At 31.1% G+C, this 18,027-nt stretch overlaps 1 protein-coding gene across 3 annotated transcripts in view; it reads right to left on the reverse strand.

Annotated features, from left to right (window-relative positions):
- The window catches only part of LOC107450836 (calmodulin), an 86,655-nt gene that overhangs the window by 39,495 nt on the left and 29,133 nt on the right, over window positions 1–18,027 (reverse strand). The window contains exon 1 of one of the 3 annotated variants that reach the window (XM_043048296.2): window positions 12,711–13,182. The exons of 1 other annotated variant lie outside the window; for it this stretch is intronic. In XM_043048296.2, the coding sequence (XP_042904230.1) occupies window positions 12,711–12,734 (24 nt within the window). In that variant the 5' untranslated portion in view covers window positions 12,735–13,182. Of the gene's footprint in view, window positions 1–12,710; window positions 13,183–18,027 lie in introns of those variants that run through there. One more of the 3 variants, XM_043048295.2, reaches the window with a different exon arrangement.

The following is an 18,027-nucleotide window of genomic DNA, read 5'->3' on the forward strand; positions in this document are numbered from 1 at the left end:
TATCTCTCTCACATACATCTTTGAAATTCATTATTGAATGCCCATGTTTTTTTTCTATGGGTTTTGTTATTCTAAATTCTACCTTCATTACAGAGGTCACTAAAATGACACTATCACGATCATTATTCATATTTATAATTTTATTTTACAACCGTCGTTGAACAGCCGACCCAATTTTTTGTGTTTACGACTACTAATATTCAACTCCTTAGCCTTGTCATTTTGAACCCCCAATCCAGAAGACAAGGGAACTCCTGCATCAAGTATTGGGAGAAATTTGCCCTCGTGAAGGACTCTTTGATGGAACTAACCCGCATTTGCGTTACATGGAGAGGAAAACCTTCCACGGTTAAAATAGCGGCAAGGGGACTCTAATCCATGATCAGTCTACCACTGAGGATATTTTACGTCAGCACTGTGCAAGCCGGAATCCACCTGTCATTGTTTGGATTTGAACCCGGTTCACCTCATTGGAAGGCTCTATCCCCTGAGCCACTACGGCTCTGATACCCATAATACGATACTATCATTATCGATCTATCAAAAAGATAATAGGGTAATGCATAGCGATAAGGTTTGTGAGAGCTGATAAATTTTATTTGAATTATAACATAATTTAATATTATAATTATATAATATTATTATTATACAATATTACAGAATTATAATATAAATGATCTGGAATGAGAAAAATATCGCGATACTTTGTAAAGTTTCTCGATTACTTGAGAGTTTGTAGCAACACATGGACTCTAATAAATTGATTTTAGGAGAAACAGAAATATGAATTTTTTGGAATTTTTCTAATTGGATAGAAAACAAAGCTCGATAGACAGTCCATAATGCCAATATTGTTTTCACCAAAAATTTTTATGTTTATTATGATATAAAAATTACTTGCCTTCAACTAATAAGGCATAAAATTCTTTTAAGGAAATACAGTTTTCCCGCTGTTAGCAATATTATCGAAGGAAAAAAAAAGGTTTTTATTTATTTCTGGCATCAATGTATTTCTATAGGATCGAAATATATGGATTTCACTTCTTATTGTTATTTAAACATTCAATAATGAGATGAAAAAATTTCTTTATAACGATGTTATATTATTAACTTAGAACCTTATTTTGGGATTCCGCAGTCGTGTTCAATTTCCGTTTCTCTCCCAGAAAGCCTTGCGGCATCCTTTTATTTTTACTCTCACGAAAATGTTTGTACTAAAAAACCTTTTTTCAATAAAGCAAAAATAATGCAGTTCCAAACCTTTCATCCTAAAAAGATTAAAAATGATTTCTTAAAGATTTTTTTAAAAAAGATTGTCACTAAGCATACAAGAAATTGAGGGAAGCTTATAATTGCCTAGATTTAAGATTATTTTCACGCTATAAAACCCTAAGACAACCTCGATTTACATGTTTTTAAATAGAAGGTTGCTTTTCATGGTTTTGGATGAAATAGAAGGTTGCTTTTCATGGTTTGGTCACACATCTCGTTTAAAGGTTAGAAAGATTGCACGTCCGCATAAAAAAAAACCTTTTTGATTTAACTTAAAAGGTTTTTGCTGAATGAAAATAAACCTTATTTCGCAATCTAGGTTTTGGTCTGTAGTATAGTTCAGTAATTCAATCGTCTTTCCTTTATTGTCCGTCGAAATTTTGCTGGAATAATTAACACATAGTGACGTCATGATAATATAAAATTAAAGGTCCCGTAAAACTCGGGGTTGGCAACCTTTTTCAGAAGAAAAAAAATATTCGCGCCAACTCAAACTTTTCTGACATTCTACAAATTATAAAAAAGATAGTATAATTTGTCTACGGTAAGAACTTCCCTCTCGACTAAGTCTCAGGCCGTCTACTGCTATGGAAACAAGAATAGCGCATTTTAGGTAGGGTAGTCTTTTCACTCTAAAGCTTATACAATTGACCGGGGGAAGAAAAAAAAAGAGTCCCTTTCTCTCGCTGAAACCTGCCCTAAACAGTGACCCTACACTCCTACTTGAAATAGTTATATCTCGTTACCATGGTCACCGCCGCGGGTTCAGACGAATGGCTTTGGGAGTTCTTACTTTAGACAAACTTTAGTAACATTCTCACTGGTAGACAGATCATGGGTACTTGCGGACGGGCTAACCATAGGAGGTTCTCATAATTTTCTTCTTCATGTAACGCTAATACGGGTTAGTTCAAGGAAAAAATGTCCCCCCCCCGAAGGGACTTTGCCCTCAATGCTCAATCTGGGAGTTCCCTTGTCTTCTGGGCCTCGTTCACAATGGCAAGGTTATGGAGATAAACATCGATAACCTTGATCTTAAAAATGGTTCTTATGCTCAACGTCGGTTATAAAAATGTAATAAAGGCTAACAAATGATATTTAAATATAACTATCTTATTATGCACATTCTTTGTTGTTGTAAAATTGTGTAGTCTAGATTTAAATATATAAATGCTTGAAAGTGCGAATTCAACATAATTTGAGTAGCAATTTTTTAAATTATAAACTCTAATTTTAAAAATCAGAATTTCCGATAAACCGTTATCATATGAACAGAAAAACTACCCATGGAATGGTTTAAATACCGTATCATTTGGTTTTACTAACCAGAATTTTAGATATCTTTTACCAAAAATGACACAACCCTAGAGTACGGTGATTTTTCCACACTATTTTTTCTCTTGCAGAAAAAATAACACTGAAGCCTAATTTGATAACACAATTTTTTTTTTTAATTTTGAAGTAAGTTTTTTGAACATTGCTTTCTTTTGTATTTGTTTAAGTATTATACTTTTGTATTTGTTTTTGTATTCTTTTCTCCCTAACTGGACTTTTGGCAAAATCTTTGGGGTACAGAGAGAGAGCAACTTAGACATTTGTCTCGATAGAAAAGGTTTGGCATTTATGACTTTCGGGACCCCCTGTGACGACCTCAGCTTCGGTTGTCATTTATTTATTTTTCATTGTTTACTTCTTTATATATTCTATAGGTTTCCTACGTTACATTTTTCACTCCAAATTGTATTGGATCTACAGCCAAGTATGTATTCATCCGACTTTATTTATTCACACTTAAATGTGTGATATTAAAACTAAATGGATAGAATAATTAGTTTTGACTTAATGAGAGTTATGAAGGTTCTATGCATAAAAAATACAATTTTGTATGTGCTCGACATTTCTATCTTGGGCAATGTTTTTTAATGTTTTGTTTGCTCGATAAATCCAAAATCAAAACTAAGATCATAAACAATTTTTCTAAAGGTGAATTTTTTTCTTTCTATTTATGTAAAGTTTCATAATTTTTGGTGTGTCTAATCCCGAACAGTGTTCAATGAAACATCAGAGTGAATAATGACAGGGATTTTAGTAACTAGTAATAATTACACCACAACAATTGGGAAAATACAAGGAATTTAAAAATAACCTAAAATAACAGGGAAAATGCAGGGAAATTTTACTTTTCTTTACAAACAGGGAAAATAAAGGGAATTTTATTCCTTATTTTCATCTTTTTAAAAATTGTATCCACTTAAAATGCAATCTATAGGATATTTAAGGATGATATTTCAGCTATATTTAACTAGTTCATTTACTATAGCATTGTTTCTTTTATGTATGTTGAGCTGTTCCTTCTAAGTTTTTTCAGAAATTATAGCTAGTTTTGTTAGGCCTATACAAGAGCTTCAGTGATTGTGTGTTTCCCCTCAATATATTGTACACGTTTTCTGTAGTTGTAGTTCATTTACATCGCGCTAGAGCTGCACAATGGGCTATTGGCGACGGTCTGGGAAACATCCCGGAGGATGATCCGAGGACATGCCATCACAATTTTAATCCTCTGTAGAGGGGATGGCATCCCTGATTCGGTATCCCGACGACCTGCACGCGAAGTCGAGCACTTTAAGGTAGAACAGTTTAACGAGGACCCATACAGCACACCCTCGGTCCCTACGCAGACTGATCCAAGAGGTCACCCATCCGCACACTGACCTCAGTCAGTGATGCTTGACTTCGGTGATCTGCTGATTAACGATCAGTCCACTGCGGGACTATATAGAGGGAAAACACAAGGAATTTTTTTCTCCAGATTTGCGTAGCAACACTGACTCATCTCCAATCAATAATCCATAATTCATTTAATATTTTGGTTGTTTATATGAACAGTATTTATGTAAAAGGCCAATGAAAAAAATTGCATAATTAAAAACAAAAATAATTAAATAACAGTGTATGGAATAAATTACGAAAGAGATATACATTTATTTCTTACAAAATACTATTTGCACTTCTAGAGGAGCTTTTCAATTCAAAATAAAATCAAGAACAGGGTGCAGAGCGTTTTTAAAAAGTACTTAAAGGTGCTGACATTTGATTTACGTTTTTTAAAAACTCTTAGAGGTGCTTTTTTATTCGGGGTTTGTAAAAAGGGCTTAATTTTCTATCTTTTAAAAATAATTTTTTTTCTTTGATGTATCGATCATCGTTTTGAATTTCAAAAAAAGCATGATTTTCACCATTTTCTCTGCAATATTTATCAGAAACTATTTATTTTATTATGATTACGTAACGCTTTTGAAAATGTTCTGAAATTTATTGATTTTTATATTTATAAATTAAGAATTTTAAACAATAGACATAAATAATTTTTATTACTACATAGATCCTAATTATAATTTTGTTCTGTTTTGGAAACTGATTGAAAATATTTTTTGAGTGCTTAAAAATAACTTAAAAGGTGATTATTTTTTGTTGAAAAATCTGGGTGCGCACAAGGAAGAATATAATTATGTTTTTATTTCCTCTAACTATAATTCTCAAATTTTATATTTCTTAAAAGCCTTCGGACGGAAGCGCAAAATTGAGGTAAAAGAGTAAATAGAAGCATTTTGTTTTATAGCGCGTTCCTACTGCAGTACTGAAGTGCGTTTGATTTGTTAGTTACCAAGGATAGACCTGCAAATGTATGAGCGCAAGGTAATAATATTATACTGGATAATTAAAGGAAATTTGTAATTAATAAGATAGATATTTAATTATACAATTTTAATGATTTTAGAAAAATAATATTTATTTTAAATAAAAGAGAGAAACATGATTTGCCCGTTTTGCACAGAATTTTAGTCACAGATTNCGAGCACTTTACGGTAGCACAGTTTAACGAGGACCAATACCGCACACCCTCGGTCCCTACGCAGACTGATCCAAGTGGTCACCCACCCGCACACTGACCGTAGCCAGTGATGCTTGACCTCGGTGATCTGCTGGGAACCGTGTCTTAACGATCAGTCCACTGCGGGACGCACACTTCTTGAGCATCGTATAATGTTTAAATGTTGTAGCGCGAAGAAGTCAACCTCCGCCACCAATAATTGGTATGACAGTACATATCACCATAGTACCGTTTATGTTAAAAATTCTGTAGTCATTTTAAAAATGGGTAAAAAATGAAACTTAATAATTACTTCGTAACTAGCTTTTTATTGCCATAAAAATAAGAAATGAGTCAAAATGAATACTTAACATATGACTAACTACTGAACACTTCTTAATTTATTATTTGAGACAACCTAACAAAGAATCTAAATAAATGGTTAATGTATGACAAATTTTTTAACACTGCTTAAATTTTTACTAAAGACAACCTGAAGAAAGAATTATAAATTATAGTGGTGCCAATGGATAGAGAAGAAGTACCCGATTTTAAGTTTATTTACTGCGTATAAGCTGCAAGTAAATAAAACTCATAAAATAAGTTCAAAATGTAGGGAAAACATGGAAAATAATTACAGAACAATGAAAAAAGGGGGTAAAAGAAAAATAGTAATAAAAAAATAATAACAATAAAAAAAACAAGAAACTGGAGAGAAAAAAATTTCGAAAAAAAGGGAAAAAAATGAATAAAAATCCAGAAAATAAAAGATATAATCTTTTCATCAGCTCACAAGATTATATCCGCTACCCCCTCCAGTTTCGTGTTTTTTATTATTATTATTATATTTTTTTTTATTATCATTTTTCTTTTTTTCCCTTTTTTCATTGTTCTGTAATTTTTTTCCATGTTTTCTCCACATTTTGAACTTATTTTATGAATTCTATTTACTTGCAGCTTATGCACAATAAATAAAACTTATTGTTTTTCTTTATTTTCGTCGTGTTTTTTTCCTTTTTGTATTTATTTATTATGCTATAGATATAATTGAGTTTGCATTGAATGCATATTTTAAAGACTGACAGTCTATCAAGCACATGAGGCTTCATTAAAAAGAAGACGGAACACATTATTGTTACGATTCATTCTTCTTGTTGATATCGCATGATAAAACTCATAAAATAAGTTCAAAATGTAGAAAAAAATGTGGAAAAAAATTACAGAATATAATAAATGATTATAAAAAATAATATATGAATATAAAAAATGAATAATATATGAATATCCGTGAATATAAAAAATGATTTTGAAAATTTGAGATTTAAATGTCATTTCTTTGAAAACTTCTATTTTCCTTGTTTTGAAGGTGAATCACTCTAATTTATGAGTGACAAAGAAAGGACAATTGAAATGCGTATTTGACAGCATCTGAAACCAAAATAAATCTCTTCAGGTGAGAATGACAATAGAATCACGTGACATTCTTTCACTACTTATAAAAAAAATTTTTAAAGAAAAAGTGGAAAATGGTTAAATATCTACATTTTTAATTGAATTTATTTCAGTTGATTTAAGCGAATTAAGGTAGGTGGATGAAAAACATCAAAACCAGTTTGATCGCCTGCTGAAATGCTTCTATCAGATGAGTTCAGAATCAGATGAGTTTTTTCAGGGCCTTAATACAGTTGGACCTCTATTTAACGAAGTCTCTAAATCTCGATCATAATTTCGTTATATGGAAAATTCGTTCAATAGAAAATCATTTTTGAAATACTCAAACAACTCGAAACAAGTTATAAATTCATATAATTTTTTTTTTGTGCATGTACACAAGATATAATAAAAATAACAATGGATTCACCTTCACCTTGTAAACTAGTATCCACGATTTATTTTAACAAATCTCAACCCTGAAAGAAATCTGCATGCAACATACATTTTTAACAAAAAAAAGCTAAATTTATGTATAAAATTATAGCAGCATTTATTATAAAGTTAATTTTAAGCATACATTACCACGTGCATTCATAAGTTTAATGGCTACCGATAGAATCTGTTTATTTTGCTCTGAGTTTTCCGTTTGAAATCCAAACACAAAAAGTGAAAGGGATTTAATTACTTTCGTTAAAAGTTTAAATGGCTGAGAAAATCAATTCAAGGTCATTGCCCCCCTAAAATGCGTTTGAAATGTTCGGAAATATTTTGGGAAATAGGAAAAGCGGATCTCAAAGAAAAGCTCGTGAAATTCACTTCGCTATTTGGAAGTTATTTTGCGACGAAATTTCCAAAATGTTCTTCATGCCTCGAAAAAAAATCGCAAAATAGAGAGATTCGTAAGTTCGCAAAATAGAACCCTTAATAGGCTTAAAATCACTCATCTTTTATGAAAAACAAAACACCTTCATCCATGGCACAAAGGTAAACTGAAGAGATATCAGTTGGAAAATTTCAAATATTTGAAAAATATCGGCATTGTTTCGTTAGCATACTATAATAAATATTAAAAAAAAACATACATAAAATATAAAAAAAACATTTTTATCCTGAAAATGACAATATATGCGGCAAACAATAAAAAAATATTAATAATGATATTATTAACTTATTCGTAAATAATGTTATTTTGTTCTACTTTGCACGAACGAAATTTATAAAGAAGTGCGTTTTAAATTATCATCGGATCGTTTTAACGCTATCAACGGGGGGACCATTTTTTATCCTGAAATTGAAAAATCGATAAATGTAGTACTATGTTTAAATTCTTAGAACGGCCTCCCATTCTAAATGTATCTATCTACCCCACCCTTTATTCTATTTACTTCCGAAATCAATAATCCCCCCCTCCCTCCTCTCTCTAATGATCAGAAATTTTTTTTTATTCCTTTCATTTAGATTTTCCTGTAGCAATTACATGTTAACTGTCTCCAGTCAACAATAAGTGCCGCGATGGCTCAGGGGATAGAGCGTTCGCCTTCCAATGTGGTGACCAGGGTTCGAATCCCAGCGATGGCTGGTCTTTACGAATTCCACATCAGGCATAAAATATCCTCAGTGGTTGACGGATTGTGGGCGAGAGTCCCCTTGCCCTCAGGTTAACCGTGGGAGATTTTCGCGGTTTTCCTCTCCATGTAACGCAAATGCGTGTGAGTTCCATCAAAAAGTCCTTCACGCCGGCAAATTTCTTCCAATACTTGATTCAGGATTTGGCTTGTCTTCTGGACTGGACTCAAAATGATAAGGCTACGGCTGTTCTACTACGGAATCTCTGGGATTCGAACACGTATCACCTCATGGAAAAACGAACGTTCTATCCCCTGAGCCATCACGGCTCGAAAACAACGGATTTTCGAATGTATGGCAGTGTACTGCAAACTAAGCAACCAAACGTTAGAGGGTAGGTATAGTTTGTCTACAGAAAGAACTCCCACCGCCACAAGTTTTCGTGGTTTTCCTCTCCATGTAACGCAAATGCGGGTGAGTTCCATCAAAAATTCCACCGCGAAAGCACATTTCTCTCACTACTTGATCTATGAGTTCCCTTGTGTTTTGGATTGTGTTCAAAGTGGTAAGGCTACGGAGTTGAACATTGATAGTCGTAAACACAAAAAAATGCGTCAGCTGTTCAACGACTGTTATAAAATGAAATAGAATAAAATCATTGATGAAGGGAGTTCGATTGCCACCAAAATAATTTATGAAAGAATGAATTCTTGTACCACGATTTCTATGAGATGAGCAATCTTTAAGGTGATTCTCAATGAATAGAATCAGCTCACTTACATGATTTAAATTGCTGATTAAAATCTGTTTCAAAATGATGATATGCTTGGTATGATACGAGGTCTTTTTGGTTTTCCTCTCCATGTAATGCAAATGCCGGTTAGTTCCATCAAAAAGTCCTACACGAAGGCACATTTCTCCCATTACTCGATCCAGGAGTTCCCTCGTCTTCTGGATTGGGTTCAAAATGACAAGGCTATGGAGTTGAAAATGAGTAGTGGTAATAGCAAAAAGTTGGGTATGCTGTTCAGCAAAGGTTAAAATCATGCTAGAAGATTTTCTCAAAAATAGCCCTTAGTAGCCTTATTGCCAACTATTATTTTTATTATATCCCTGTGACGATATCAGATCAGATTTTTTCTTTCTTTTAATTTTTTTTTGTAGCAATTACATGTTAACTGTTGTAGTTATTGACAATGTCAACCTTCATATATAAAAAGCAGCCCTAACATTGAATCGAGTGAACATGTCTTAGTTCCTGGCCAAGTTATAAGAGGCACTGTTGTCTTTTTAATAATAACATGTTTTGCACGAGTTTATAGGCAATACTCTTATATATTTAAACATACATGTAACGGGTTTTTATTCCGGGAGATTTTTTTATATACCTCCGATTTGTATTTAGTCTTAATGTAATGCATTACAATGTTAACCAAGGGATACACGAACATAAACAAGTGCAAACATGTTTCAGCCGCTTGCGTCATTTGTGGATGTGTTTCTGTGGCTTTGATGCGGTGTGTTTTATTTGTTTCGCAGTTTCATACTACTCAGTTATTTGTTTATTTTGTGTGCAGAGTTTAAATAATGAATAGATTTATCCAATCGAAACTATTTCTTTCATTAGATTGATTAAATAGAAGATAATTCTTTTAAAATTGACTAAGAAATTCAATTCTTCCTTTTTCATTTTAAAATGCAGTTTTTCGAAAGTAAAATTCTCAAGTATTTGGGGTTATGTCCATGTGTAAAGAGGATACTCTTTTAAGATTATAATAAAATCAACGCCAATGAAACCTTTTTTCAATCAAAACACTCCACAGTGTACGTCAATTGCGTTATCTAATCAAGACATTGAAGTCCCTTTTTTAATAGAATCTCACAAGATATCTGCTTTCATCGATTCAATTTGAATAGAGTATCCAAAACATTGCAATTGGTTTAATGAAAAAATACAGTCGAATCCCGTTTTATCAAATTCCTAGGGACCAAAGCATTTACCGATATAACGACTTTCAAAATGAACAAAAATTATTTTGTTCCATTGGAATGACTCGCATAAAAAAATAATATATACATTGCATTTAATTACAGTCGAATCCCGTTTTATCGAATTCCTAGGGACCAAAGCATTTACCGATATAACGACTTTCAACATGAACCAAAATTATTTTGTTTCATTGGAATTTTTCGCATAAAAAATAATATAGATAGGATTTAAATGCAGTTTTGATCTATTTGTTTTCTACTTGTGGAAAATACCAAATAAGTATTTTAAAAGCTCACAAAAACTAACTACGGCTTTTATAGAGTCGAATCTCGTTTTGGAGAATTCCTAGGGTTCAAAGCGTTGCTTAATAACGAAAATTCGTTATACCAATAGTGCGAATTTCAAAATTAACAAAAATTATTTTGTTCCATTGGAATGATTCTCATAAAAAATAATATAAATAGGATTTAAATACAGTTTTGATCTATTTGTTTTCTACTTGTGGAAAATATCAAATCAGTATTTTAAAAGCTCACAAAAACTATTCAATTTAAAAGGAACAATGGATTTATGATCACTCACTTATCAGAACTGACGTCATTTTTTTTATTATTTACAAATGATTTAGAACCAGTAGAAATTGCCAACTTCTCCAAAAAATGATTTTCGAACAACTGAACTAGAAGCCATGTGTATTTTCACTTCTACAAACATGGACGGACCCTTTCATATCTTTTTATTTTGGAGAAGCAAAAATATTTGTGTACTTTCGAAGAATGGAAAAGTGTTTTGATCATGAAAGAAAATGAAAATGGTTGCTTATTTTCCGCTCCGTTAAATCGGATTACCCATTTCGAAATATCGGTACTTTTAATCCATTGTTTCTATGGAGATTCATTTCAGAATTCGGAAAATATTTGTTATTTTCGCTATTTTGGATTTCGCTAAAACGGGATTCTTTTTCAAACGTTTATTAGATTTATAACCGGGCTTATAAGAGTTTTGAAGAACAGCAAAAGCGTGAGCGTAAAAAGAAAAATTAAAAATAGTTCTCATCCATGTCATGATAGACTTAAGTGGGTGTTACTTTTAAAAGTAAGTAAAACTTAACAACAACAAAACTATTAAAGCATTCATTTTAATAAGTTTTAACCTTGCTTGCAATTGAAAATGAGAGAACTTTAAAAAAAAATAAATCTATAAATTGTTATAGCTAGAACATTATTTTTTTATGAGAATACATTTAAAAAACATTGTCTTACTAAACAATAATATATGTTCAGAAATGTTAACCCTACTTGAATTTAAAAAAAGAGAGAACTTTAAAAGAAAATCTTTTAATTGTTATAGCTCAAACATTATTTTTCAATTCTTACTACAGTCCCTTGCCACATTATGAGACGCATTCCAAGATTCTATGTAGAATCTTAATTATCAGGTGATACTCTATACAGCTTTATTGTTTTTACACCGACTGTTTGCACTTGTTTATGCTCCTGTATCAATGGGTTAAAATGAGACGATATATAATATAAATTCAACGATTGGATACATTAGAGAATATTTATTACATCAAGTATTATACTGATATATTATAATAATTAGATCAAATTATGAGACGCACTGTTGTGTTTTAATAATGACATGATTTGCACGAGTTTATAGGCAATACTTTTATGTGTAAACATACATGTAATGGAGTTTTATTCAGGAGATTTTTTATATACTTCCTATTTGTATTTATTTTTAACGTATTGCATTACAATGCTAACTCATTGATACAGGAGCTTAAACAAATGCAAACCAGATCATTCGAGTAAAAACAATACAGCAGTATAGTATGTCCTGGTAATTATAATATTACGTAGAATCTTATAGTGGTTCTAATAATATGTCCAGGGACTGTATTATTCCACACTCTCTCTATATATCTTGTTGAAATTTTCAACCGTTCATCAAATACTTTTTATTCATCCACTACAAATTCAAATACATTTTCTTAAACTTGTAGTGGATGCATGACACTTGATTTTAATACAGTGTTTTTCAAATATTAATTCATTCATTAAATTTAATTCATTCAATTTAGTTTTATATGGAAGAATTTTTTTTTTTAATTATTTCATAAAAAGTAACTAAAATAAATTTTTTTTAATCGACTTAAGAAGGAATGAACTCTTTATATATATATTACATGTTTTCTTATGAGATTAAAAAAAAAAAAAAAAAAAAAAAAAAAAAAAAAAAAAAAAAAACAGTGTATTACGAAATAATAATTTACGTTAAGAAGTTTTAACCTCACTTCGAACTTTAAAGATCCATAAAAATTTTCTTTATCGACCTAAGAAGGAATGAACTCCTTATAAATATATTAAATATTTTCTTATGAGAATAAATTTAAAAAAAAAAAAAAATAACAGTTTATTACGAAATAATAATTTATGTTAAGAAGTTTTAACCTCACTTCGAACTTTAAAAGATCCATTAGGATACCGAAGTTAAGTAAATAAGTTTTGGGATCTACAGTTACCGTTCGTTAATCCATCCGGAAAGTCTTTTTCAAATAAAATCACTCACTTTAATAGCCTCAATATCATCCATGTGGTTGTGGGACACCACAGGGGGGGCAGACTTTCCCTACTGCGGAGGAAGTATGTAGGATTCAGTTATGGGACAGAATGTTCCACTCCTGGGACAACACCTCAGAAAAGTTTCGATGACCATCTTTTCTCCGACCGTCGATGGCTTTGATTCCGAAAGACACACACATCCCGTAACTGGACCTGCGCCGTAATCACCCCCTCCTTCCCCTCCCCTTCCTCTTTTTTGATTGACGTGTCAAATTTTGGACGACAGCCAAAGTAAATATAGATTCCTTCTTTTTCCCCCCCTCCACCTACACTCTCACTCGATTTACTGTCCACATTTTTTAATTTTCTTTTCCCGAACTGTGGAATTCGGTTTTTATGCCTCGATTAAAGAAAAAAGTCTTCCCGAGATTTTGTTTCGTAAACTTTTAAAGAGGAAGGAGTTGGTGACGCAGCAGGCACAGACAACGCCTCCTACAACTGAAAGCATCAACACGGTTTCTTATAGGTAGTCCGCTCAGTGGCCACCACGAACAGTGGCCTAGTTTTAATGCATGTTCGAGGGGGGGGGGTTATCTCCTTCTAATATATGTATACAACAAAATAAATAAATACAAGAAAACACGGAGAAAGTTAAGAAAAACAATAACTCACTTAACATTCGAATTAATCAACACCGTTCTGATATGAACAGTAATAAGACTATCAATAACCTGGAATTGAATCATTTTAGAGTACGTAAATTTAACAGTCTCAAAATTAATATTTTAGATATTGTAGAAGATTTAGATTTGAGACTACAGAAAGAAAATTACTACATGCTTTTATACAAAACAATTTTGCCGCATGGGCTAAACGATACCTTCCAACATACACAGATTAACTTTAATAACTCCTCAACTTATTCACTTTCTCATATTAAAGATAAGCGTACAAATCGAGGTAAACGGGGTTCAAGAAGTAATAGAAACTCTCTTAATAGTGACAAATCAAATATTAATTTTCTTTCTAATATGGAAAAAGATTGTAATAAACATTATAACATTAAACCAATTAAAGATTTTGTCTTCTCCCTTAAGAATTATGATGTATATAAGTTCTACGATCTTATTATTAACTTTTCTTTTATTAATTTACATTTTAAAATTCTTTGTTTCGATCTTATAAAAGCCAAAATGAGCAAAATTTCGCCAAATAAAAAGAAAAGTTTAGATAATTCATATTTCGTTATTAACTTTCAAAATCCTATTTTCGGTAAGATCAAATTTCACAACATTTTTAAAAATTTTAAAGCTTTATTTCCATTAAAAGATTTTAGCATAATTAAAAGTTTTAAATATAATAAATCTCTTGGTAGAACTATATTTAATTATAATGATATAAGCAAAAATTTAGGAAGTATTAATATATTCGATTATGAATGTATCAATTCAGACCCATTTACCATATATCAATCAATAAAATTTTAAAATACTTTCTTAATGATCTCAATAGTTTTTGTTTAAAGATCTCAAATAGATTCTCTTAACCTCTAGGTATGCTAACAGAATGGAAATGGGGTTTTAATTATTATTTTAAAAACTTTGTTTTCTATAATAAAGATAATTTAAATAAGAGTAACAATCCAACAAATTTTTCTAATATTGTTCAATGAATTAAGCAACTTCAAAAAAATTTTGTAATTACNTTGTGGATTACACTTTGTTTTCTATAATAAAGCTAATTTAAATAAGAGTAACAATCCAACAAATTTTTCTAATATTGTTCAATCAATTAAGCAACTTCAAAAAAATTTTGTAATTACTACCATAGACAAAGCTAACAATAATTATGCTACATTCTGTAAAAAATTTTATGCTGAACTTATAAATTAAAAAATAGTAAAAATTTTAAACTTAGTAATTTCAATAATAATATTGTCATTAAAAATTTTTTAGCTTTTTATAAGAGATGAAAAATTAAAATTAGCAATATACAATTTCCTTACTTAATTATCAGTCCTAAATTTCATAAAATTCCTGTAAAATTTAGAACTATCACATGTGGATCTAATACTTATCTAACTAAACCTGGCACCATTTTCTCTAACTAGTTAAATAAAATTATTAACAATATTTTTAAAGAAGGTTTCTCTTGGATTATCACTAATAATCAACCGATTTTAGACTTCATTAAACATAATAAAATTAATTCTATTGCGATTTGGTTCATTGTAGACCTCGCCCAAAGTTCAGCTGTCAAGATAAGGATAATTGCTTTCAGGTGCGTTAAAAAGCTCCCCTAGAACGGACTTGGCTTAATACTCCCTGGGCATGATATAGATATTTTCTCTCGGCGAATTTCTTATAACAAGGTTACTATTTTTCCTGGTATGAAGAAGGATTTTTCCTCTTTGCAAGAGTGAGATGGAAGTCTTAGTCATGAGAGGGAAAAGTCTTAGCTATCAGAGGGAAAATTTTCTAAGAATGAAAGAAGCGAAAGAGCTGTACCTTGACTTACCGCCATTTCATGAATAGCTTATCTTGTCTAGCGAATTGAAATAGATTTATGTAGTGTTTCTGCAATTTTAAATAAACTATAAAATTAAATAAAATTTNAAGAAATGATTTTAATTTTAATATTAATAAACTAGTTACTTGGAATTCTAATGTTTCTAGGAGCATCTATTTAAATACCACTTTTAATGAAATGAACAGAATTAAAAGAATATGTAGTAATATTTATTTATCCAAAAAACAAATCGATAAACTCTTTCAAAATTTGATAAAAAACAACGGATACCCAACTAAAGTAATAAAATTTTATATTAAATCATTAAATTAATCGTATATTTTTGTGGATATAATTTTCTAATTATTTTCTTTGTTAATTTATATAATTTTCCCATGTGCAGATTCATTTCGGTAAAATCCGTTGCCAAAATTATTTACTAAATAATTTCTTTGTTAATTTGTATAATTTTTCCATGTGCAAATCCATTTTATGCAAATCCGTGGTCAAAATTATTTACTAAAAAATTCTTTAACTAAAAAATTTCCTTTGTTAATTTATATAATTTTTCCATGTGCAAATCCATTTCGGGCATATCCGTGGGTAAAATTATTTACTAAAAATTCCTTTATTAATTTATACAATTTTTCCATGTGCAAATCCATTTCGGGGAAATCCGCGACTAAAATTATTTACTAAAAATTTTTCCATGTGCAAATCCATTTCGGGCAAGTCCGTGTTAAAATTATCTACTAAATTTTTTTTTCTTTGATAATTTATATAATTTTTTCCTTGTGCAAATCCATTTCGGGTAAATCCGTGGCTAAAATTATTTGCAAAATAGGTAATTTATGTTTCTCTTTTCTATTTTATATTTTTTCTTAAATAAATATCTATTTTCTAAAATTATTTATGGTCAACTTTTTTAAATTATCCAGTATAATCTTACCTTGCGCACATCCATTTCGGGCCCATCCTTGGTAACTAACAAATCAATGCACAGCATAACAAATCATTTCAGCAATGCAGTAAGAATGGCACTTTAAAACAAAACTCCTCTAGTTACACTCAATTTGCGCTTTTCTTGTCATAGTTTGTAATCTGGCAATCTTGTTGCGAAAATATTTTTAAATCATTCTTGAAAAATTTCCCGTTCATGTAAGTACATCTGATTTCGCTACTCGCTTTATAGATTTTGTTTTATACTGCTTTTTTTTAAATTTTATTTTCTGTTTTTACGTGTTACTTTTACTTATTGTGTTCTATTTTATTTGTTGTAATCTTTGTAAAAAAAAAATTTTTTTTGAGAGCTCCTCCCACTATCGTATTAATATATTTTGTTTTGGCTATATTGATACAATATCAGAAAGCACTCTTTTTTTGCGGATATAATCGTGTGGGCTGATGAAAAGATTATATCTTTTATTTTCTTGATTTTTTAAAAAAATTTCATCCTTTTTTTTTCATTATTATTCCCCCCCCCTTTTTTTTTCTTCATATGTCTATAACTTTCCTCTGTTTTATCTTCATTTTGAACATACATATATATATATTCTAAACGTTTAAATTACAAAAAATGAATAAAGAACACTCATGTGTATTATCTTACTTACCGTACAATAGTTGATCAGTCAAGTAATGTTTAATTTCGGAGGGGGGGGGGTACGGTAACCCTCCTCATAACTAAGCCACTGACTATGAATGTAGTCCAGTTTAGGAAGGAGTCATTTATTACAATATCTAGTAAAAATAAGAAATTGGTAGAAAATATATGTCTAAAAATTTGTGTATTGGATTGGTTTGTGTTGTTTACTTGTCAACCATCAAAGATTATATTCTCAAATATAAATTTCTCTCAATTACTTTAAAAAAAATTTACTTTTTCAAATAGTCTGCGCTGACTACTCATGAAAAACAGCGTGGAGGCTTTCTGATGTACGACATGACTTAGGCAGGGGCATTTGCCCTGTGCCCCCACATCAGAAGAGGGTCCCCAAATCGAATATAAAATTTATTACACATTTGCTTCTTTAATGACCTTTTTTTTCAACAAAATATCGGTACAGTGTAAAATCCGCCAGTTTTATGTCAGCTTCTTCATTCATCTATCGTATGAACACAATCTGGTGGCGGACTTCAATTAAATTTTCGCCATGACGGACACGTTTGGCCAATCAAGAGCCTGTATTTTTACATATCGTGAAATGTCATATGTTTACAAAAATACTGGCTTCTGATTGGCTTCATTAAGTCATCGTCATTTCGAAAATTTAGCTGAATTCAGCCCTAATGTCAGCACGGACATGAATGTTTCCCAGTTAGATGACAGTCAGTAAACTGCACTCGGTATGACGGACATAGAAGTGTCAGAAAATACTGGGTTCGAATCCCAGCAATAGCTGGTTGAAACGAATTCCGCATCCGATTCGCACCGACTACAGTGCTCACGTAAATTATCCTCAGTGGTAGACGGATCATGTGTTGCAACCCCCTTGCCTTCAGGCTAACCATGGGAGGTTTTCCTCTCCATATGACGCAAGTACGGGTTATTTAAATCAAAAAGACCTCCGCGAAGGCAAATTTCTCCCGACACATGATCCAGGAGTTCCATTGTCTTATGGATTGGGCTCAAAATGACAAGGCTACGGAGTAGAAACTAAAAAACTAAGTCAGCTGTTCAACGACGGTTATAAAAATTAAATAAAGCCCTGTGTTTGGCAGCACTTATTCCAAAAACTTCTTTTCGAACCAAATTTCCTTTTAAAGGTTGACCGTTCTTTATTAAACACAGAAATATACATACATATATATATATA

The sequence above is a fragment of the Parasteatoda tepidariorum genome, chromosome 8, assembly GCF_043381705.1.
Source record: "Parasteatoda tepidariorum isolate YZ-2023 chromosome 8, CAS_Ptep_4.0, whole genome shotgun sequence".
NCBI lineage: Eukaryota > Metazoa > Arthropoda > Arachnida > Araneae > Theridiidae > Parasteatoda > Parasteatoda tepidariorum.